Below are 23244 nucleotides of genomic sequence, written 5' to 3'. Positions count from 1 at the left end.
TTTCTCCTCACGTTCCCCTCTTTCCTCTCTCCCTCTTTGGACTGACAATCATACACAAATAGATTGTATTCAATTAGATGAAAAAATGACATTAATATGAAAAAAAAATACTATTAAGATCACTAATAAAAAAAAACCTCTCTCAGTGTACTCTCAACCAAAAGGCAACCAAACCATATGTACATCTAATAAAAGATATAAATATTGAAACACTGATCCAACATTATCCTTTATTGACGGATCATTTGTTCTTACACTTTTACCTGGGTTTAATGTCGGCACATATGACAAAATAACCAGCTTCTCTCATTCCATTTAAAACAGGACAGTGGTAACAACTTTAGGCTACGGACAATTTTAAGTTTTAGATTTTAAATATACATTTCAATGGGAGCAACAGGACGGTCAAATGTCGCTGATTTTACTACAGAGCAGGACTGATTGTAGGGTAGAAAACATCGTGGAAAACACGTTTCCAACACTGCAGGTTACCTGGGTGAATCAGCTAAAAAGAAACATGTTCTGACTCCTACCTAACTATATAAAGAGTAACTGAAGGTTAAATGTAGCTAATATGTCCTGTTTTAAGCCAGGCACTTACACCTCTGCTCCGCTGTGTCTCAGCCACCATGCTCTGGCAGCAAGAGCGCTAGAGCCAGAGTAGGGGAGAGTAGTGATGGGTCGTTCGCGAACGAAATGGCTCTTAGAGCCGAATCTTTGACGTGGACGATGCGAGCCGGCTCCTTATCGCGAGCCGTCACGTGGGTTTGTTTTTCTTTCTCTGAGCCTCTCTCTCGCACTTTTTTTCCGCTTCACTCAGCACGTGAGCCTTGTGCTTTACGCTGGGCAGAGCGGGAGCCTGGGATTGTTTAGCTAAACGGCCTAAACCGTTTCCCATTCATTCTCTATGGTAGTGCTAAACCACTACGGATGTAATATATTTTTGGCCACTACGGTCTTCCGGCGCTGTTGGGAGTTTGAGATGCAGCGGCACTTTTAAAAAATCTCCTCTTTTACGTTTCGGGAGAGAAAACAAGTAACTCACCGCTCGCAACACATCCCAACGCTCCTAATTCATTGATCAAAGGTAAGAAACGTCGTTTGAAATAACAGTAAACCAACAGAATACATTTACAGGTGTATATTACAGGTAATAGGCGTGTTGCGATTGCATTTACGAAGCATCCATCGCTCAGTTAAAGACGGTGGGAGTTTGCATCTGCTGTTGTAAAGTGGCACGGTAAAAAATGAATGAACGTGATCCTTAAATAAATTGCGTGTTTCATTGACGTGTTTTGCCATTAAATAAACTTTGTAGGTTTCCGACTGCTGTGACACTGACATTACTATAATGTGGTACAATTAAATAACCGATAAGTGTCTTGTTATGAGATGACATGCTAAATGACTGAACCTGCTTTAAAAGAAAATGTATTGCTTTCATGTTGTAATGGTCAGTCACCTTATCAATGCGAAAATCTGTTTTGATATCTCTAACATGAGCAATGCCCACTCGTGTATGAATAAACACGATGGCTTAAATACATATATGTTGTTAATCTACCAGCAATTCTTATGTGCCATGACTACTAAGCAGTTACCACAAATTTTGCAGATATGCCAATAATCATTCAACCATGAAAGGTTTTTATTTACAGACAGAACAGTTTGTTATACCTGGAGGAAAAAACAATTTTATCCCAAATGTTGTCAATGTTCTTTCAAATTGTGTCTCGTTATTGTTCTCCTGCATCCTGCTGTGTAAACCCAGCAGCAAGATTATAACCTGAAATGTCTTTGTTTGTGTTTGGAATCAATTTTGTTTAATATAATTGTTTATTTTTTCACTGCTTGTCAAGATGCAGAAGAAAGTTGCGCCATATCCAGGGAAAATCTCTGTGGTGTTCCGCAAGGGGCCACTTGGATACCTTCTCCAGGACCCGTCAAAAGAAGCTCGACGGATTAAAAATGACCCCAAACTGCAGGACAAGTCTGCACCTGTGAGGGAGGATGTTTACATCGGAATGCTCTGACTGTCATCTATCAGAGAGGAGGGGATGAGTCTGACATGAAGGAAGTGCAGGGAGAGTACATTCTGCAGTTTGGAAAGCATAAAGGGAAATCTTTCCGGTGGCTTCTGGGGAATGATGTCGGGTACACCATGTACCTGATCAAAGATCTCCAGAAGGAAGAGGCTGCAGGGACCTCTGTGGAAGAAGGGCATGGCAAGGAGAGCTTGCATTCATTTGTACAGTATGCCCTCAGCTTTACAGAGATAAAGACTCTTCTGAACTACAAGACCAGCAGAGTGAGTGTTGCTGCAGAAGCCTCTGAGAATGATCAGCTGGTTGGCTTTGGCTCACGAGCCAAGAGCACCTGGAAGGAGATTCAGGAGTCTCCTTTCTACGAGGCAGAGAGACAAAGATGGGTGGAAGAAAAGAGGAAATAGGGGAGAAACTGTTGATATTGTACATAAGATAGTTTTGTTCTAGTTTTGTAATGTTTATTTTGTTTATATAAATAAAAACTGATTGTAAATATAAAAATGTGAATAAATTGTGTTCTGTAAAAATAGCAGCACAGCTCTCTTCTTTATAACCTCTTAGAGTTCACCTGTATGTTTATATACCTGTGTGTGCTCACCAACAGGTAATCAGTTTTAAAAAGCTGTGAGTGCTGCCCTGAAAGCTTACATATTATTTCTAAATCACTTCATGTAATGATAACAAGCCATCCTTTCTCTAGTGGGGTCTCACAGCTTTTATCTTTATAATCTTTCTGGTTGATTTGTAATATTAGAAACATGACTGCTGTCTTTTATCTGTGTGACTATACAGCCTGTTTCAGACATGACAACCAGACAGTGTCTGAAGTTACCTTTAATACATGCAACACAGCTGGAGATAGTCCAGACACTGTCTCACTTCTGATGATAATATTTTTGGTTTAGGTATTGTTGCTTTCTGGCTTGAAGCTTATCTACAAAAGCAGTTCAATAAGGAGAGATCATGTGGAAAAACTGAACATGATTTATTGAGATACAGAAATAAATGTAACTGTTAGGCAGTTAGACTCCAATGACCCATCATAGAAGAAGAAATCTCAGCAGTGACAGGATTTTGCATAAGCCACACCCCAGAGTCAAAATGCTGGTAGTGATGAAGATGGAGGCTGGGACAGGGTTCTGAGTGACCACAGTGAGGAGGAGAAAGGAGAGGAGGCGGGCTGCATAGCTGAGGATCTGAAACGCAGAATGGTAGAAGCAGAAGAGCAGAGCAACAGATTTAAAGCATGCAGAGTGGAGGCTGGCAAGAGCATGACTAGAATAAAGTAATGATGTCAGTACTGAGTTTGTGCTGGAAAATGAATAGATATAAACTAACAGCCACCAGGAAGCAGACAGATGACTTATTACAGACATGCCTTGTTTAAATTATGTATAAGCTTCATTTTCTATGTCATCAGAATGTATCTGTATTGTAGTTTTAGCTTTAGTCTTTGTATTAAAAGTTGGATGTCTGCATAATTGTAGACTATATGTCTGCTATGTATCATCTCAAGACTGTGATGATACAGTTTAGTCTGAGTTGTGTACTTTGTGACAGTATAGGTACGTAATGCAGAAAAATTGCTCCACAGGCCATAACACTATATAATATAAATAAAATGATAATGAAATAAAAATTAGAAGTGAAAAATAAATGTTAAGTAAATTGAAAATGGTGTTTAACTTTTGATAATGTAACACAACCTTTGTCCCAACCAGGACTCGAACCCGCGCTCAGACAGTTCAGTGTAAAAAAACCCCATTTTTTTCCAATGCCCGAAAAGCTGCGATTTGATTGGCTGTTTCTCCGTTACACCTATACGCGATGGGCCCCCGCGGGGGGAGGGGCGGTAGTTACACTCAGTAGCACAGGAACAGAGCCAGAGAGAGAGAAAGAGAGGCAGGGACAACAACATTAGAAAGGTATAGTAATCATCCACAACTATTTTCGGTTGCAGATGATAAAGGATTCAGAAAGTTTATTCATGCAGGTCCATATGACAGAGAATGTGCATCTTCTGTTTGTTTTCATATTATAATTTATATTTAATTGTGTTGTGGTTTGCAGTGTTTTGTGTTCTTTTCACTTTAAATTTGTAAAAGGAAAAAGCTGAAAATTTAAATAGTTAAAAGTTGAAATGTGAATAGTTGATTTTTGTATTATATGATTTATTTATTACATTTTATATGGAGTGAATAAATAAAAGTATATTTACGGTGGCCCCAAGAGACAAAGCACATACAAACTTCAAATCACGTATGAACTCTGAAGCATGTACAAACTCCAAAACACGTAAAAACATGTACAAACTCCAAAACACGTAAAAACTCCAAAACACGTAAAAACACGTACAAACTCCGAAGCACATAAAAACTCAAAACACGTACAAAAGACAACAGAAGTGCTCCAGGATGCTGGGCGCAGTGTTGAGCCTTTGTTATCTTGTGGCTACATAAGCCAGCAAGTACCAACGACCGGATTTGGTGTGTGGTAGTAACAGGTAAATGAACTTTTTTTTAAATTATTTGAATATATATGAGTGCCTGTGTATAAATACACAAACAATACACACATGCTTTCAATTGTGTAATTTAAGTGATCTAGTAGCTCTGCTTTGGAAGTTCAGTTCATGCTAGAAATGTGTTTTGGAGTTTGTACGTGTTTTGTCTCTAGGGGCCACTGCATATATTTATATATAAACATTAGGGGTGCAACGATACACAAAATTCACGGTTCGGTTCGGTTCGATACTTTGGTGTCACGGTTCAATATTTTTTCGATACAAAAAAATGTTCATGCATTTTTAATTTGTCATTTATTAAAATTATAAATATATATTTTAACTCAAAAGTACAGTTTTTGAATTTAACCCTAACCCTTGTGCGTGTTTTTTATTTTGACAGCGAATGCGCACCGGCGGACCACTTATGTGCAGCCCTGGTTATTTAGCTCATCATATTGCAGCCACAGAAATTCTTTTGTCCATGAAACCATAAAGCTGCACTTTCTTTTTGCCTCATAGTCTGATTTGTCATAACTTCTCCGTTTTGTGGTAATCTTTTCTTTGGCTGTCACTTCTTCACCCTGACCTGTCTTATTTGGCTCAGCAGAACTGAAATGCTTTTACACACTCACTCACATAAGCTCAGCGATTCTCTGCACGATCAACCTCTCACATGTTTAAGCTTGCTGCGGGAGATTTCACTTGTCATGTTTGCATAGTAAGCTAACGATTAATAAGACGATGTCAGAGGAATTGGTGCACAAATTATCATCACTCACAGATCAGTGCTGTCGCTCTCTATACACAGTTCGCACGATTGCAAAGTGAAAGCAAAAAAACAAGCGCAAATTCAAACGCGACTTCAATATGTCACATATTGACAGTGGCTCACCGATGCCAATGACATAATAACCCAGCTACATTTCCGAAAGAATGCAAAAGCATTGACATATATTTTTCCTACAATAGCCCGACGGGCAGGGAAGAGATAGATTTTGGTAGCCCGACTGAAAAAATCGCTAGCTCCGGGACGTCGGGCTAGCGATATTGCAAGCCCTGTATCTGATTGAGGAATCACTCATCTTTGGAAAAGAGAGTTTATTACAGAGAAATGTCTCTTTCCAAAATAAAAGCTATACTATCCGCTTCTTCTGGGCTATATTCTCAGCAGCATAAGGAGAATCATGTGCTAACAGCTGTCTAAATGACTCGGCTAAAGTTAGTAGCATGCTTGCTTTTTTTTGTCTGCTTCCACTTGTCTTTGCACTAGGATGATGTCGGCGTAAATGTGCAGTCATATTCGTCGTGTTCCCGCTAGTGCTTTCAGGTTAATCTCGTTGAAATGACCTTAACGCCACAACACGGCAAATCTCCGTTAACGAGCTACCGCCGATCGCCCCGTGCATGGGGCTAGACGGCCAACACCTAACTGCGCTAACACACTAGTTCACACCAATGTAATTGAGCATTGCATGGCACATTCAACATACTGTTTTACTTTAGTCCATGACTCGCTTACCTTCAGGGTCATACGTCACATGAAAACCAAAATAATTCCAAACGCCAGATCTGAATGACGTTCAATTTGCCTGTTGAAAGGAGAGCTTAACTTCTGTCTCGCTAGCTTGCCCTGCGCTCTTCCTTCTGACTATGCTGTCTGTGTTGAGCGCTCAGTGGATCTGCGCTCGACAGTGCAGCCTAGGCGGAGTAGTCGAACACAGATTCACTGAGCGCTCAACACAGACAGCATCGTCAGAAGGAAAATTGATAAAATAAATTACAAATGTTGTATTGTTCATACATATGCGTACCGAACCGAAAGCACTGTATCGAACGGTTCAATATCGATACGAATATCGTTGCACCCCTAATAAACAAATATAAATAAAACCACTTTTTTTTACGTTAGCAATTCCTTTTGTGCATAATTTTATATTATTGTTAATAATAAATTAATTAAAGCAACAAAACAACCTGAAGAGCCAGTTGGGAGCCGAAAGAGCCTGGTCTTTTTAGTGAGTCGAACCGAAAGAGCCGGATCTCTAAAAAGAGCCGGAAATCCCATCACTAGGGGAGAGGCGAGCTGGAACAAACCATTTTGGGAGGGGGGGGGGGGGGGGGGGAATTATCTATACTTTTGTTGTTAAAATGTTATGTCTCAACCAAATACTGTATGCTTTTTTTTTATTTTTAGTAGTGTGTCACACAAACAACAAATATTGTCAAAACAGTAAGAAATATTGGGGGGTGCTTTGATTCATTTTAGCCCCAAAATGGGCTAAAATCGCTGTGATGTTTTATCTGAAATTGTAAAACATCTGAACAATCATGATCCAAAACGGATAATATTCAAATATTAATTTTGAGGAAACTGCACCATGTTTTAGTTTCTTCTTTTCGTTTTGTCTTTTGATGAAATGGAAATGTTAAGTTTCGTTTTTCATTCGTGACCTATAAAAACAGGAAGTGTGCCGCTCTGACCGTGTCAGTGTTAGGGTCATGGAAGCAGTACCACAAGAGCAACGGAGAAAGCGGAACACCGTAAACATGCGTGTCGGTGAGTATTTTAATACACGTATTACTTTAAAATAACTATACTCATGTGTTTAATGGTGTGACGGTGCCATGATGATAGCTAATGTTAGTGCTGATGTGAGCTTTGATGTTGTGTTTCAGGGACGATCGCTGCTGTTGCAGGGGGAGCAGGTAAGGCTTTGGACGGTCTGTGTGGTCACCGGGGTTCAACCTACCCACGGTATCTCTCTGTTATGTTGATCCACTACCCTGCAGTCAGGAGAAGCGGTCACACAAAGCTGGGTGTCGGCTTGATAAGCTAACCCAGGGCTTGATTGGGGCTGACGCAAGGATGGATTTTGGCAGCATGTAAACAATTTGCCACCAACACGGAAAAGAAAAATGTTAAGGAATAAAGTGAAGTGTAAGAATATAGATTTATTACTGATGCGCATCAGGGAAAGCACTAAAACTTTAGAGTTTTGAAAAACTTTAGTCCGTCCTACTGTCTGCACTCCGAGGTCTGAGGGATTTTCTATGAATAGTGACGCTATTTTCAGAAAACTGAGTAGTTAGCAGGCGTTGTTTCATACCTGCTGATCGGTAATCATAACTTGAACCCTGTGTGCGCCATTGTAATTACAATGGCGCACACAGGGTTATGCTCTGAAATGAAATATAGAGATCGGTATGCATGAAATCACCACCTACTGACCAATACATCATCCAGACAATAGGGTTCATAGAAAGTCCCTCAGACCTCTGTGTGTGGACAGTAGGAGGATCTAATGTTTTTGTGTTCGTTTTTCCCTGATGTCATTAATAAATGTAGATCTTTAGATACAACCTTATTGCTTCCAACAGGAAAAATTACATTATTATTGTTGCAATAATACATGATTGTGAAACAGGACAGAAACTTGTACTTGCTGACCTTGATTATAATCATCTGGTTCTCCTGTGCCTCACAGACAGAACTGTGATATTGAATCTTTTAACTTTTCCTGGCTTCAAATAGGCCAGACTTTATTATTAATGTGTATTTTCCAGTCATGCTGTCCAAAGAGCTTAGAGGGCACAAACATTCATACAGCACTTTTAATACTAAACTACTGTAAAGTACTTTTTTCCCTCTCACACACTCTCACACTCTGCTGTGTTCAGTATCTGTATAATGTTTTTAACCTCTTCATATTTTTTGTATAGTTTTCTCTTTCTTTGTAAAATCAGCCCTTGAGCTGCCAGCACGCTTACACTTCCCAACAGCACCAGCCCTTTTACGTGAGCGAGCAGGGTGAACCCTGGATACACTCAGTTTCTTTGATAACAGCTTCATGTGACCACTTATCTGGATCAAATCCAGATAACTGAAAGATACCAGCAACCTTATTTTAACATGTAAAGTGAGCCCAGGATAAGATGTAATCCTGCCTCGTACCTCAGGCCTCTGCTTATATAAAAACTTTTTACATGGCATATCATTTGTAACAGTCACACTGATGCTGGTGTTCTCGTCCATGTGCAGTCGGTGCAGTGGCCTTGGCTCCTGTTGCTCTGGGGGCCGTAGGTTTCACCTCAGCTGGAATAGCTGCAGGCTCCTACGCTGCAAGCATGATGTCTGCTGCTGCGGTGGCTAATGGAGGTGGAGTGGCAGCAGGAAGTGCAGTGGCTGTTTTACAGTCAGCAGGTAGGCTTGTCTGACTTTACTATAGTCTCATTAATAGTGCTGTACACATTCACTTTATTAGGAACCAAAGCAAAGGTGACCTTTGCTCCTGTTGGTGCTGACCAGTATATGGCTCGTAAAACTCTGGCTACTCAGGGACTGAAATACAAATGACTGATAACATATTTACAAATGATTCAGCTTTAAGTCTATTTACAGACTTAAATGGAGACGGCCTTAGTGTCAATAAGATCAGTTAATTGTTCCAGCCTGTGTTGTGTTACAGGACTAAGCTTGTGGTGCGATTAGACTAAGGACTATAATCCTGCCACACTTTGAACTCTTTTATTATAAAGTGTAGTTTTATTGCCCTTGCACTGAGTATTGTCCACATATACAGACATCACATTTTGGGATGTCTGGACCAAAATACTAAATCTTGCTCTACAAGGGCCTGATATCTGCTTTCGAGGACATTATACTGCCACTGTTCTATCAAAATTTAAAATGAATGTCCTCATATGTGGACATATGTGGATCTCATTTTTCTCAGAAACAAAAATTCGGTAAAAAAAAAAAAAATCTGGTAATTCTTTGTTTTTAAATTCATCAGGTCCCAATCAACCCAAATAGCAAAGAAAAATGAAAAATGCATGCCATGAAGGAGTTCGGGTCTTAGGAGATTAAAAGGGACTTGAACATGAGTGTGCAGCTGGCAGAGCCACAGAAAGGACATGTTGCAGTTATGTCAACACTGACCCAGTTCTGATAAGTTTGCCAATAGTTTTGAATCCATGCCGCAAAGAACTGGGGCTGTTTTGAGAATCAAGAACCGTGTATTAGTGTACAAGCCATAGGACATTGTTTAGTTTATGAAATCTGACACCACTGAGGGGGCAGTGATGCCACAATTAGGTAGCAGTCAGTACAGTTAGTTTGATTCCTGATAAAGTTATTGGCAATCTCAGCTGCTTGACTTGGAATATTTGTCCTCATTCCTCCCAAAGGTGCAGCCGGGCTGTCGGGGGCTGCCACTGCGGCTGTGGGCGGTGTTGGAGCTGCTGCAGGAGCAGGACTGAAATGGCTAGGAGGTCTCATTTTCAAGGACAAAGAAGATGATGAAGACAAAAATAAGTAAAGTAAAAATTTAAATGATCTCACGTGGAAAATTTTAATGATATTTGTTGGCACAAGATATTAAACAAGAGTGAAGAGTTGTCATTTTTAAAGATGTGCTGTACATTTGTCGCTCTTACAGCTTTGCCACTGATCATTTCAGGTGTAGGAATGGAAACTCGCCATACCCGAGGCTCCCTGAACTGTCCTCACACTTTGCCTGAAGGCTGTGGATTCTGATGATGTCATTCTGATCATTCCTTTTGTGCCTCTGGGTGACTTTTTCTGTGCACGCTGGTATAATATTAGTGAACTACATATGACTGAAAAGCATGACTGTTTTTAAGCAAGTGTGGATTTTTTTTTCTCCTACATTTTCTAAAATTTGTATCTCAATCAATGATCTAATTGCAGGAAATCCTAATTCTAAAATTCTGAATGGTGTTGTTGCCACTGTCCTCACTAAGATAAAGCTAAACTTTGGTAAGAAAGTCTGGTTAAATTCTTTTAACATTCAGTTATTTGGATTTCCTAAAACCTTCTACCCATTTCCATAATCCTGCCTGCAGATCAGCTCAGTGCATCAACTATGAGAAAACTTTCTTTGGAAAATATTGTAAACTGTCTAGAAACTCTTCATTTATTTACTTTAGTCTTTAACAAGAGCATTTTGACCAGTTTCAAACATCTTCACCTCTCTGCACTTCTTTCTGGCAGTAGAATTGTTAAATGTTATTACTCACTACAGTTAGCTAACTATTTATTATTAGCTCAAAATGAAGAGTGGTTGAGGTTTTTTTTTTTTTTTAAGAATCATTGTTTTATGTTTAAAATACTTTGCGAACACTTCATTAAACATAAAACTGCATTTATTTTTTGGCAAATTCTATGTAATATATCAAAAATAAAAGTATTTATTCTGCAGTAATCGGTGTTACATGGATCAGTATTACTGCTGCAGGTGATATTGTTAACTATCAGTGTCTACAATGAGATTAAAAATTAATGAAAAATTAACCAAACAGCTGGTTAAATTTTCTACAAGTGATTTCTCAGAGATGTTGGTCTGAAAGTGCTGATGGAGGCTACAGCTGTTCAACTTGCCTGCCTTATGAAGTCATATATGACAGGGGTTCCCCTCTCCATCACAGCTTTTATTACTAATGTGCTAAGTAAAAAAAAAAAAAAGGTTCATATATCACACGTGTTGGTCCAGGTCTTTACGAAGATAAAACTAATTATGATGATAAATAAGGGTACTTGTTTACTTGCTAATGCTAGCTTTGTTTCCACGCAATACACAACTTGTAACTGATCTCAGGGATTTCCACAACATGGATTTATGCACAAACAATCAGCTACAAGCTGCTGTCCTCTTAGCTTGACAAGATCCAGCCATGATTAACTGGGCACAGATGTTGATTAGGACACCTACCATATATTGATTTCAGTAGCTCTATAATCAAGCAGTGTCAAGTCTACTTTCAGAGACAATAGCCAACTGTGGCCATAGGATGGCAGTGATGTAAAGGATGGACGCAGACAGTCATGAGTACAGCTTTATGACAGAATGCTGTTTGCGCTGAAACAAGAGTGATTGCTTTACTTTGGTATACTTTAACTGATGTCTGTTTTTTTACATTTAACTGGACAAACATTGTTTGCCTTGCTTGGCCTGACATAATACCATGAGACTCTCTTCACAAAGCATTTTATTTACCCATCTTCTGCAAATTCTCCAACAAACAACATTTCCCACTCTTAAGATAATTAAAATTTATCTGAATAGATATTTACTGGCATTTGGCAAAGAAGAGGTACACACAAAGCTAGTGTTAGCTTTCGACAGGAAGGTTTATTCTTCCTCAATAAGATTATTCTAATAATGCTGATAAAACTAGAAACAAAAGCACAGCTCTATTCAGTATTTTCCAATGACGAACACATGTACCAAAAAAACAAAAAACTGCTTTATCACTTTATCACAGCACCTGACTCAGGTAAGGTTTCTGATTAACACTGCTCTCAAATGAGATTATGACTATAATGAAATGACTATGATATTTATTTTCCATTATCTGTTGTGCTTTGTTTAAATGTCAAAAATCACTGGGAAAAGCTTTAAATAATTTATCTTTTATATGTGATTTAAAAACAAATCTGAATTGCAAAACATCTGAACAACCATGCAATATACATAAACGGAAAAGTTAAGTTTGTTTTTTCATGTTACCATAGAAATACCGGAAGTGTCTCCGTGGCAGAGTCAGTTGAGACTGTCACTATACGATACGCAAACATAGAAAGCGGAACTCCGTAAACATGCGTGTCGGTGAGTATTTTAATACACGTATTACTTTAAAATAACGATACTCGTGTGTTTAATGGTGTGACGGTGCCATGATGATAGCAAATGTCGGTGCTGATGTGAGCTTTGATGTTGTGTTTCAGGGACGATCGTTGCTGTTGTAGGGGGAGCAGGTAAGGCTTTGGACTGTCTGTATGGTCACCGGGGTTCAACCTACCCACGGTATCTCTCTGTTATGTTGATCCACTACCCTGCAGTCAGGAGAAGCGGTCACACGAAGCTGGCTGTCGGCTTGATAAGCTAACCCTTGATTGGGGGCCTGTTCTTCGTACCGCGCTAAGTGAGTTAGCTGGATGAGATTGTTGACGATTTCGCGTGATCCTGGATCGTTCGGTTCCCCGAAGCCCATCCGGGACTTGCTGTCATAGCAACAGAGCCGTAAGCGTAAACCTGCTGGGGAGCAGGTTTACTTTATGTAAACAGGATTAGATCGCGGCCACGCAGGTATGTCCGCGTCATTCATACGAAAGCAACAGCGATATTCCACCACTGTTTCACCATAAATAAATAACATCAATGTAACTAAAGATAATGCAGTACTTGATCCTTTTATTGATGTCACACAGATACATACAGGTCATTCCCTAAAAAAGGGAAATGTACTATTAACATTCTATTACATGTATGTGATTATTACAGATGTAATTCATATTTCAGAGTAGTAATTGTAAATTACTTCGTGTAATCAAGATGAGAGACCACGGCTATAAAAGCGAAGGTGGATTTGGGAAGTCTGTCGCAGTCATATCCTGTCCGTTTACACGAGCAGCCCATTGCGGAAGGTGCAAGATTGATAAGGAGAGTCCTCAGAATTCAGCATATATTGCGGGACAGACAGGATCCTTTAGCTCAGCGCGACAGTGTGCTCATAGAGAGATATCGATTTTCCCGTGAGGGTATTATTTACTTAACCAACTTGTTGACGAGGGGGTGCAGGACCACCACCTGTCTTTGTTTGCTCTGCCCTTTTCTTGGTTGCTGTTATGAACAAACAAACAGATTATTCCAGGGTCTCTTTCCAAGAGACTAAAAGCAATATAAGTGATAAATATTACCAGTCTGTAGAATATTCTTATATTTCACTTTTACTTGTTCCCATGTTCTAGTGGGTCCTGTTGTGGCTCTAATGTGAAAGGGGATATAATATAACATATTATAATATAATATAATGTAATATAATATTGGATAATATGGTGTGATATGATAAATCTACCCTACCGCCTATTGGTGTTGGCCAGAGGGGCCGATGGCGCAATATGGCAGCCTGGCTTCTGTCAGTCTGCCCCAGGGCAGCTGTGGCTACAACCGTAGCTGCCTCCACCAGTGTGTGAATGTGAGAGTGAATGAATAGTGGCATTGTAAAGCGCTTTGGGTGCCTTGAAAAGCGCTATATAAATCCACTCCATTATTATTGTTATTATTGAATTACTTACGAGTTTGATTTGTCAGCAACTTTCTGCCAGCCCTCTCTCCTTGCTTTTGCAGCCTTTGCAGTGTTCCCTTGCGTTTTAATTAAACTCTGAAACTCCTGAAATCCCTCACTCAAGAGTTCTTGCTCTGCTGCCGAAAAATACCGAGCGCGCTCCTTCGACATTTTCGCCGACCAATCAAAGGGTTGCCGATCAATGTTTCTACTATCGATGCGTAGCCCCTGTTGGGCCACCCAGTGATCTCACATTACTTCATCCAGCTATACTAATCGTCAACAACAGGTGTGTTCGGGGAACCGGAATAGCGAGCTCAGAGTTAGCGCGATGATTTGGTCTTGGATGTGTCATTTGATCTTGGATGTAGTAAGCGACGTACGAAGCACAGGGCCTGGGGCTGACGCTTGACAGGGATTGTTTTTGGCAGCATGTAAACAATTTACCACCAACAGGGAAAAGAAAAATGTTAAGGAATAAAGTGAAGTGTAAGAATATAGATTTATTACTGATGCTCCTCAGGGAAAGCACCAAAACTTTAGAGTCTTTTGAAAAACTTTAGTCCGTCCTACTGTCTGTACACCGAGGTCTGGGGGATCTTCTACGAATAGTGACGCTATTTTCAGAAAACCGATTAGTCAGCAGGCGTTGTTTCATACCTGCTGATCCTTAGTCATAACTTGAACCCTGTGTGCGCCATTGTAACTTATGCTCTCAAATGAAATATAAAGATTATGCATGAAATCACCACCTACTGACCAATACATCATCCAGACAATAGGGTCACTGTTCATAGAAAGTCCCCCAGACCTCTGTGTGTGGACAGTAGGAGGATCTAATGTTTTTGTGTTCGTTTTTCCCTGATGTCATTAATAAATGTAGATCTTTAGATACAACTTTATTACTTTACGTTTTCCTGTTGGAAGCAAATGTTTTACAACATTTTCTTTGTTCTCCAGCAATAATACATGATTGTGAAACAGGACACAAACTTGTACTTGCTGACCTTAATTATAATCATCAGATTCTCCAGTGCCTCAAACACAGAACTGTGATATTGAATCTATAAACTTACACAGCTTTTCTGGCTTCAAATAGGCCAGACTTTATTCATATAATGTGTATTTTCCAGTCATGCTGTCCAAAGTGCTTAGAGGGCACAAACATTCATACAGCACTTTTAATACTAAACTACTGTAAAGTACTTTTTCCTCTCACACTTACACTTGACAACAGCACCAGCCCTTTTACGTGAGCGAGAAGGGTGAACCCTGGATTAACTTAATTTGTTTCATAACAGCTTCATGTGACCACTTATCCAGATTGCCAGTGTTGGGGTAAGTGAATCCAGATAACTGAAAGATACCCTCGATATGCTAAACTTGCTTTAACATTTAAAGCGAGCCCAGGATAAGATGTAATCCTGCCTCGTACCTCAGGCCTCTGCTTATATAAAAACTTTTTACATGGCATATCATTTGTAACAGTCACACTGATGCTGGTGTTCTCGTCCATGTGCAGTAGGTGCAGTGGCCTTGGCTCCTGTTGCTCTGGGGGCCGTAGGTTTCACCTCAGCTGGAATAGCTGCAGGCTCCTACGCTGCAAGCATGATGTCTGCTGCTGCGGTGGCTAATGGAGGCGGAGTGGTAGCTGGAGGCCTGGTGGCTGTTTTACAGTCAGCAGGTAGGCTTGTTGTCTGACTTTACTGTGGTTTCATCAATAGTGCTGTATACATTCACTTTATTAGGAACCTACAGTGGCCCTGAGAGGCAAACGGACCTCAACTTAAGAAAACAGCAGCAATAAGAAAAACGCTGCAAAAGCACACAAAACACAACGGAAATAGGAAAAAACAGATTTCCGAAAGCACAAGGGAAGTGTTTCTGGGGAGACAATAACCCGACGGACGAGTTGCAGGAACCAAAAATATACTAAGAATTGGGCTGGGAGACACTTAAAAGAAGTGGAGCATCTCTCAGTTTTGTGAGGAAAGAAAAGATTAGAGGTAAGTGTGTTAGCCTAACTATTAGCCTAAAAATCCGTCATCAGTATTAGTTTTGTGTGCTTTGTAGAGTTTTTCTTATTGCTAGTGTTTTCTTAAGTTGCAGTCCGTTTGGCCTCTCAGGGCCACCGTAGGAACCAAAGCAAAGGTGACCCTTGCTCCTGTTGGTGGTGACCAGTATATGTATACTCGGGGACTGAATAATTCAATACAAATGACTGATAACACATTTACAAATGTACACACTGATTCAACTTAAATCAGTTGAATCGTCCCCATTTAAGTTTACAGACTTAAATGGGGACGGCCTTAGTGTCCTGTGTTGTGTTACAGGACTAAGCTTGTGGTGTGGGGCGATCGTGCCTCAAGAGTTGGCAGTTTGTCTTGTAATCAGAAGGTTGCCAGTTCGAGCCCCGGCTCCAACAGTCTTGGTCGTTGGGCAAGACACTTCACCAATTGCCTACTGGTGGTCAGAGGGCCCGGTTGCGCCAGTGTCTATGTGTGGCTACAATGTAGCTTGCTATCACCAGTGTGTGAATGGGTGGATGACTGAATGTAGTGTAAAGCGCTTTGGGGTCCATAGGGACTAACTAAAGCGCTATACAAATGCAGGCCATTTACCAGACCCTTAAAATGACTTTAGTGCCTACAACATGAGTGAGGTATTGGTGTATAAGCCATAGGGCATTTTTTAGTTTATGAAATCTGACACCACTAGGGGGCAGTGATGCCACTATTAGGTGGCAGTCAGTTGTTTTGATTCCTGATAAAGTTAGAAGCAAACTCAGCTGCTTGACTTGATGCAACATATTGAAGCTGTGAATATTTTCCCTCCTCCCTCTTGAAGGTGCAGCTGGGCTGCCGGGGGCTGCCACTGCAGCTGTGGGCGGTGTTGGAGCTGCTGCAGGAGCAGGACTGAAATTGCTGGCAGGTGTCATACGGAAATAAAAAATGTAAATAATCTCACATGGCAAATTCTAATGATATTTTGTTGCCACTGCTCTTCCTACTAATGAGCATTGTTGTGATGTCAGAAATATGAGTGATACATTTTTTAACTGTTTCAGTGAATGAGTGAAAGTGTTTCTGCAGTCAGTGTTTCTGTGCACCAAAGAGTAATTCCACAAATTCAGAGTGTTGTAAAAATTTCAGGATTTAACGAAATTTTTTGGTCATACCACGTTACTGAAGTGTTTAAACTAAAGAGTGTTCTAGTGTTTATTCATTCAAGGTTCAAAATAAAGGAAGATATTAAACCAGAGTGAAGAGTTATCATTTTTGAAGATGTGCTGTACATTTGTCGTTCTTACATCTTTGCCACTGATTATTTCAGGTGTAGGAATGGAAACTCACTAAACCCTTTCCTTCCTTCTCTAAGCAATATTTTACTTTGTTGAAAGATCTAAATAAGAGTAACTGAAATTAACTTAATTAAAATGCATTTCAAAGTGTCTGCTGGCTCCAGTGTTTTTAAAATTTGTAATGGTACAAAAGATTATTTAAATATTTAATCCTCACACAATAAACCTCACACAATCTCCCCCCCCCCCCTTTTTTTTAAGGATGTGCAGATGTTCTTTTTAATGTTCTACACTAAAATTTTCATATCAATTGATTACTTTATTGTAGGAAATTGTAGTTCTAAATTTCAGAATGGTGTTAATGCCTTTGTCTTCACTAAGGTGAGTCTGATTTATTTATTTTTTAGCTTTCAGGTGCTCGTGTTTTGATTTCTTAAAGCCTTGCACCCGTTTCCATAATCTTACCTGCAGATGAGCTCAGTGCATGTATTATGAGGAGTCTTTCTGTGGAGATTATTGTAAACTTTCTGGAAACTGAGGCATTCGTGGGCTCTATAACTCATTCTACTTTCTTTGCTTTCCCTGTTTTGTATTTTGCATTTTTGCATAGCACTGGGTGAAGCTGGTATTTGATCCCCTACAACCCAGTCAGAATTTTGGCACATTTTCTGGACTTTTATGGAGTGGTTGATATTTCTGCATTACATTATGATGTTTAAAATAAAAACAACTATGCTTTTATTTTGCATGGATTTTTATTTTCACATTAAATTCAGAAAATTTCTTCGTATCAGTCTTGGGTTCAGATCAAACAGCTTCATGCTCTACAATGATACCTAAAAATGATGCATTCAAAATAGCAGTAATCTTAATCCACCATATATTTAACTTAATTTTCAAATTTTGCTTTAAGCTGAGTGTCTGACGTTTCTAAAATGATGCTTCATTTGAGATCTGTCACATGACTAAACATCTGGTATTTGTTCATAGTGTAAATCTTAACGTGTTCCAGTCTGGTTACAAATGGTTGAGAGCAGCCAACCCACTGTTCCTCCAGCACCAGCAACACCTCCAATGCCAGCTCCCGTCAGACCTCCCATACCTACAGTGAGATTATAGATGCCATCAACTGTTTGTTATTCATGTGTAAAGCTTTTATGCTATTCTTTTTGATGCTTCTCTGTATGATTTGCATTATATCTGTTTTATATATTTAAATATGTAAGCAATTTTCTTTGCAACATCTAAATAATATTGTTTAAATAATTTACTAATTAAATCAAAATATCTGGTTTACCCCAGGACTGCAGGGTTGCTATGAGACCTCCTGCTGCAACTCCTCCTCCATTAGCAACTGCAAAATATGACATCAGTTTGGCAGCAATGGAGCCTGCTGCTATTCCAGCTGGAGTGAACCCAGTGCAGCCAGAATGGCTGGAGCCAGAGCCACAGTGCCAGCACCTCCTGAATATTATTTTACATATATATTGGAAAGATTTTCAAATAAGAAGTAACAAGAACCAACCTTAGTTACAAAAAGTTTATTGTGAAATGTAAATAAAAACAGAAGACAGTGATGTGGTCCTGCCATGAAATTTAAAATGAGCTAATGTTATTTCTTGAAATAGTAACATGTTTTAGTTGTTCAACTGTAAATAAAGTTTATGTTTATAAGACTTGCATTGCATTGTGGGTTGCGTGAAAGCGGTGAATCACGTCATCTGACAGCTTACCTCCGACTATAACGACTCCCTTGAAAGACAAAGAGTGAACAAAATCGCGCATGGAGTAAGAAATTCATTAAATTACACTGCATGAAAAATAATTAATAACATAAACAGTAAAATATGAAGGATTTACATATTCCTTCCCAGCCCATGATCTGTCCACATTCAGATGATACAGAGAGTGTATCCGTAGTTATGCGCAGATATCCACAGTGCAGTGGTATATTTTGTCCAGTGCATCCCCCCCCTGCCTTTTTATAATTATTGATAGAAGTTTCACTTTCATTTCTTAGTAAATGATACTAACTGCCCACACGTGAACAGCAGCACCGGACAAAATACACCACTGCACTGTGTGGGGTCGCAATTTCAAGAGGTTGTGTGAGCAATTCCTCAGGTTAGAAGAAGGTTGATTTCAGCTCCCAAATTCCAATTAAAGTCAAAAATCACAGGAGAAGAGCAGAGGTCTATGCCAGTTGTTTTATTCAACAGTGAAGTTCAGCAAAAAGAAGGAAAAGCAAAAGCTCCCCTAGGGTGTTTGCCGTAGGCGCATGCAGGTTGGGACCAACCCCAATGGACAGACAGCAGGGAAAAGCCCTGATGACTCTTCTGTCCCCTTCTTATGGGCCAGTAACCCCACCTCCTGCTGCTGGGTAACTTTCCACTTGTCCTCCAGCCAAAAACAGCAGAGCAGGGTCAGGTACCGACCAAGATACAGGCAGGGGCCAGTCAGGACTCTGGCTAAGGGCCGTCTGCAGAGGGGCACCCTTTGATTAACCCTTTGCTTTGCCTTATCACAGTTGGTCACATCATGGTCAAAAGTCACACATTAACATACATCAGCAAGTGGCATAATCTTATGACATTACTTCTGACTGCAGACAGGTGTTGATTTTGCTACATGCGAACAAATATCTGATGATGTTTATTGCAGATATGCAGTATACACGTCATTCAAAAAATCCACAACAACTATGCTGCTTCTCGGTAAAAATATTATCATTGTATTAGTATTTAGTTACTTGTATTTTCCTACCATACACAATAGTAGAGACATACATTTGAATAGCCCATAAAGTCCATACAAGCTCTGCATAATAACCTGTCTTTTGTTCATTTATAGTTCAGGCAAAATCACAGAAATACACCACTTAATGTGTGAAAGCATAATAAATGGATGGATGGATGTCAACCCCCTGAGATCCAACCTCAGAATCACTTTCACTTCCCAAGAAACAACAGCTGACCCTCACACTTGTATATAAGGCACAGTCGAGTCTTAGGCTCCTCATCCTGTGTGAGATAATGGGTCTAAGTGAGTACAGCTGCCTTTTTCACATCGTCTATAGCTACATCATATAAGCTCATGATTATAGCGTCACAAAAAATGTCTAAATAATTACAGCTGGGCTGAGGTAAGATGTTTTTTTCTTTCTTTCCTGTGTTTCAGTGACAGCTGTAGCGATCACAGCTGGGGCAGGTAAGACACTTAACCTTACTTTGTTTTTGTTTTTTTAATCACTCAAACTCATAGGAGAAGTCATAGTAGATATCATACATCACTGCTAAATTGCTTTAATAAAATATCCTTTATTCACAAAGTCTAAATTGTGGATGTCCCCCTTTTAATTCTTTGTGAAACAGTAAAGGTAGAAATCTTTGTGTAAATAACATTTACAAGTTACTCAAGTCATTTAAAAGTAACAGACCATAACTGGTAAAACTGGTCCAGAAGGCTACTCAGGACCCATTTGTTTGTTGTTGTTTTTTAATCAGGATGGAGTAAACAACTAGAGGGCTTTTGAGGCAGTTAGAACAGGGTGAGTTACCTTCATCATCGGCTCCATCTAGGCTCTACACTGCGTATTGGATAAGGCCCGAAGGATAAATGACTAGACATTTAAACTAAGAGCTGATCCAGACTTCCTGTATTGGGGTGCTGGTTCCACAGATTGACACACGTCATTATGCTGCAGTGAGGATAAAGCTTTCCCTTCTGTTGGATTCTACCTCAAGGTCAACTAAAACATTTGAATATATATTTGAATATATTTAAATCTACCAGGCGCTCCTGCTGTTTCCTCTCTCTGTTTGTTTTGTTTAAACAAAGAGAGAGAGGAAACAGAAAATATATTACCTGCGAACTACAAGGTTGCTATGACACTCACTGGAACTGCACCTCCGTAAAATATAGCAAAATATGACATCAGTTTGGAAGTACTGGATCCTGCTGCTATTCCACTTGAAAAGAACCTCAGTTCAGCCACAACAGAAGGAGTCAGAGCTAGTTTCCATCTGCAGTCCCCGCGGAGGTCAAAGAGACATAAAAACATGAAATGAATGAATCATGTGGTTAATAATGTCATGTGATGCTTACCTCCTAGGTAAAATGGTCAATTTGTATAGCTTTACTCAGTCCCTAAGGACCCCAAAGCACTTTACAGTCATTCACCCATTGGAAATAGCAAGCTACATTGCAGCCACATCTGCCCTGGGGCGCACTGACAGAGGCGAGGTTGCCGGACACTGGCGCCACCGGACCCTCTGACGACCACCAGTAGGCAAACATGGGGTTAGTATCTTGCCCAAGGATATTTGGCCCAAGGATATTTTAGGAGGCAGCCTGGGATCGAAACACCGACCTTCTGATTAGTGGCTGACCTACTCTGCCACCAGAGCTACAGCCACCCCATGCAGTATTGTAAAAATACAATACTGCAATGTGGTAATTTTGGGTATAATTACTGTCAATTTATTTGTATTTATTTTTTCTTACCATACATAATAGCACAGAAATACATTTGCAATGACCCAAGTGAAGTCCATACAAGCTCTCCATAATGACTTGTTTTTGTTTTTTTAATTTTAGGCAGGGTGACTAAGCAACTTCCTCTGTTGCAAATTCCCTGAAATACTTCACTGTACATGAAAAGCATAACAAAAGTAAAATAAAAATAAATATGTCAAACCCTCTGAGATCCAACCTCAGAATCACTTGTTCCAAAATGACCGAGGAAGCGTTGTTTACTTCACAGACCCAGTGACGCCCACTCTAAGAGTTTCGTTTCCTAGGAATAACAGCTGACCCTCCCACTTGTTTATAAGGCACAATCCAGTCTTAGGCTCCTCATCCTGAGTGGAATAATGGGTCTATGTGAGTACAGCTGCCTTTTTATATTATCTATAACTACATCATATAGGCTTATGATAGTAGCATCACAGAAAATGTCAAAATATTTACAGCTGAGCTGAGGTAAGATGTTTTTTGCTTTCTTTTTTTGTGTTTCAGTGACAGCTATAGCAATCGCAGCTGGAGCAGGTAATACAGCTGTTTGTTTTTTTATTTATTTATTATCACTCAGGCTGGTAGAAGTTGCACATATCATACAAGTATTCATTTCGAAGCATCCTGATGATCAGTAACCAGGTGTTTCTTCCTGTTGTCAGGTGGAGCAGTGGTGTCTGCTCCTATTGTCCTGGGGGCTGTAGGTTTCACCTCAGTTGGTATAGCTGCAGGCTCCTATGCTGCAAGCATGATGTCTGCAGCTGCTGTGGCCAATGGAGGAGGAGTGGCAGCAGGAAGTGTGGTGGCTGTTTTACAGTCAGCAGGTAAAAAAACAAAAACAAAAAACCCTTAGTATGATATACCGGACAGACCTTATAAACAATAACATGTCGCTGTGTTGCAGTGAGGATAAAGCCTCCCCCTCTCCTCTGCAGCTCAGTTACTTCATCTAACTGCTCGATCAGCTGTCTGGTGTTCTGAAGCCTGTTTTCTCTCTGCAGGTATGGCAGGTCTGTCTGGGGCCGCCACCGCAGCCGTGGGCTCTGTTGGAGGGGCTGTGGGATTTTTGGCTACTCTCATCTGAGACCAGGAAATTATGATAATCAGAAAGAAAAATAATAATAACAAAGAAAATAATTACTGTTGTTGGAAACAGTTGCCAAAAGTATCAGCGTCATGCTTCAGTAAAGCTTGGCTGAAATGTGAGTGCTGGTAATGCTGTGGTGTTTTATTACGAAACACATGAACACGGTCAAATTGTGCAACTTAGAATAAAGCCCTAATAATGAAAAGCATTTTAAAGTTGTGTTCACACATGATACAAATTATTTTTTACTTTTCCACAGCATAATTATGCACTGATAACAAAGTGATATCTTATCATCTCAGACATGTTAAAAACGTTGATGGTCTGCCCAAAATGATTTCTGCTATATAAACTGTTGGAAATAAATTGCTGACATTTAATCTGTCAAACACATCTGAAACATGTCTCTCATTAATGACATCTGAGCAGTTTTGTGCCAGAAAGAACATTCCAGTCAAAACACGCTCCAGTTTGTGTTGCTCTCTGTCGCCCTCTGTTGTTCAGCTGTGAACATAAAGTTTTGTTTCTGAGGAAATGAAACCTTGCTTGCTATAAAAACCAGTCCGTTTCAGAGCAGACGCAGAGCAGATAAAGACATGGACCCTGGTGAGCCATTTGTCTTTGATAGAAACCAGCTGAGTTATGGCCCAGTGTTCTTATGTTGTGTTACAGCAGTGGTTACCAATTTTGTTTTGCTAGGACC

At 39.9% G+C, this 23244-nt stretch overlaps 4 protein-coding genes across 5 annotated transcripts; 3 read left to right on the top strand and 1 right to left on the bottom strand.

The window, feature by feature from the left end:
• The first annotated feature begins 3946 nt into the window (after positions 1 to 3946).
• Positions 3947 to 10628, top strand: LOC113024593 (interferon alpha-inducible protein 27-like protein 2A). The gene is made up of 6 exons (XM_026171773.1): positions 3947 to 3970; positions 7015 to 7108; positions 7228 to 7257; positions 8591 to 8752; positions 9739 to 9865; positions 9990 to 10628. The coding sequence occupies exons 2-6, from the start codon at positions 7051 to 7053 to the stop codon at positions 10069 to 10071; spliced, it is 459 nt and encodes a 152-aa protein (XP_026027558.1). The 5' UTR covers positions 3947 to 3970; positions 7015 to 7050; the 3' UTR covers positions 10072 to 10628.
• A 1387-nt stretch (positions 10629 to 12015) lies between these two features.
• Positions 12016 to 16902, top strand: LOC113024595 (interferon alpha-inducible protein 27-like protein 2A). Its single transcript, XM_026171775.1, has 4 exons — positions 12016 to 12179; positions 12299 to 12328; positions 15161 to 15322; positions 16489 to 16902. The coding sequence occupies exons 1-4, from the start codon at positions 12170 to 12172 to the stop codon at positions 16587 to 16589; spliced, it is 303 nt and encodes a 100-aa protein (XP_026027560.1). The 5' UTR covers positions 12016 to 12169; the 3' UTR covers positions 16590 to 16902.
• A 214-nt stretch (positions 16903 to 17116) lies between these two features.
• LOC113024594 (interferon alpha-inducible protein 27-like protein 2A) lies at positions 17117 to 18911 on the bottom strand. Its single transcript, XM_026171774.1, has 4 exons — positions 18803 to 18911; positions 18676 to 18694; positions 18240 to 18406; positions 17117 to 18044 (listed from the first exon to the last, which is right to left on the bottom strand). Exons 1-4 carry the CDS (start codon positions 18819 to 18821, stop codon positions 17941 to 17943), a joined length of 309 nt encoding a protein of 102 aa, XP_026027559.1. The 5' UTR covers positions 18822 to 18911; the 3' UTR covers positions 17117 to 17940.
• Positions 18912 to 18916: 5 nt separating this feature from the next.
• LOC113024596 (interferon alpha-inducible protein 27-like protein 2A) lies at positions 18917 to 22941 on the top strand. 2 transcript variants are annotated; one of them, XM_026171776.1, is made up of 7 exons: positions 18917 to 19984; positions 20120 to 20149; positions 20446 to 20489; positions 21705 to 21823; positions 21959 to 21988; positions 22117 to 22278; positions 22456 to 22941. In XM_026171776.1, exons 4-7 carry the CDS (start codon positions 21814 to 21816, stop codon positions 22536 to 22538), a joined length of 285 nt encoding a protein of 94 aa, XP_026027561.1. In that variant the 5' UTR covers positions 18917 to 19984; positions 20120 to 20149; positions 20446 to 20489; positions 21705 to 21813; the 3' UTR covers positions 22539 to 22941. The 2 variants fall into 2 exon arrangements, with proteins under 2 accessions (XP_026027561.1, XP_026027562.1); XM_026171777.1 differs by lacking the exons at positions 18917 to 19984; positions 20120 to 20149; positions 20446 to 20489 and adding an exon at positions 21529 to 21612.
• The last annotated feature ends 303 nt before the right edge of the window (positions 22942 to 23244 follow it).

This window comes from Astatotilapia calliptera, chromosome 6 (genome assembly GCF_900246225.1).
Source record: "Astatotilapia calliptera chromosome 6, fAstCal1.2, whole genome shotgun sequence".
Classification (NCBI taxonomy): Eukaryota; Metazoa; Chordata; class Actinopteri; order Cichliformes; family Cichlidae; genus Astatotilapia; species Astatotilapia calliptera.
This window is presented reverse-complemented; position numbering and strand designations above follow the sequence as displayed.

What these genes read in the sequence shown, in the direction of transcription:
- LOC113024593 (XM_026171773.1), top strand. Translation starts at nt 7,051, where the DNA reads ATGGAAGCAGTACCACAAGAGCAACGGAGAAAGCGGAACACCGTAAAC. An exon ending in TGCTGTTGCAGGGGGAGCAG is followed by an intron (nt 7,258 to 8,590) that starts GTAAGGCTTTGG and finishes GTCCATGTGCAG; the next exon opens with TCGGTGCAGTGGCCTTGGCT. An exon ending in GATGATGAAGACAAAAATAA is followed by an intron (nt 9,866 to 9,989) that starts GTAAAGTAAAAA and finishes TCGCTCTTACAG; the next exon opens with CTTTGCCACTGATCATTTCA.
- LOC113024595 (XM_026171775.1), top strand. An exon ending in TGCTGTTGTAGGGGGAGCAG is followed by an intron (nt 12,329 to 15,160) that starts GTAAGGCTTTGG and finishes GTCCATGTGCAG; the next exon opens with TAGGTGCAGTGGCCTTGGCT. An exon ending in GGCTGTTTTACAGTCAGCAG is followed by an intron (nt 15,323 to 16,488) that starts GTAGGCTTGTTG and finishes TCCCTCTTGAAG; the next exon opens with GTGCAGCTGGGCTGCCGGGG.
- LOC113024594 (XM_026171774.1), bottom strand. An exon ending in AGCAACCCTGCAGTCCTGGG is followed by an intron (nt 18,045 to 18,239) that starts GTAAACCAGATA and finishes ATCTCACTGTAG; the next exon opens with GTATGGGAGGTCTGACGGGA.
- LOC113024596 (XM_026171776.1), top strand. An exon ending in AGCAATCGCAGCTGGAGCAG is followed by an intron (nt 21,989 to 22,116) that starts GTAATACAGCTG and finishes TCCTGTTGTCAG; the next exon opens with GTGGAGCAGTGGTGTCTGCT. An exon ending in GGCTGTTTTACAGTCAGCAG is followed by an intron (nt 22,279 to 22,455) that starts GTAAAAAAACAA and finishes TTCTCTCTGCAG; the next exon opens with GTATGGCAGGTCTGTCTGGG.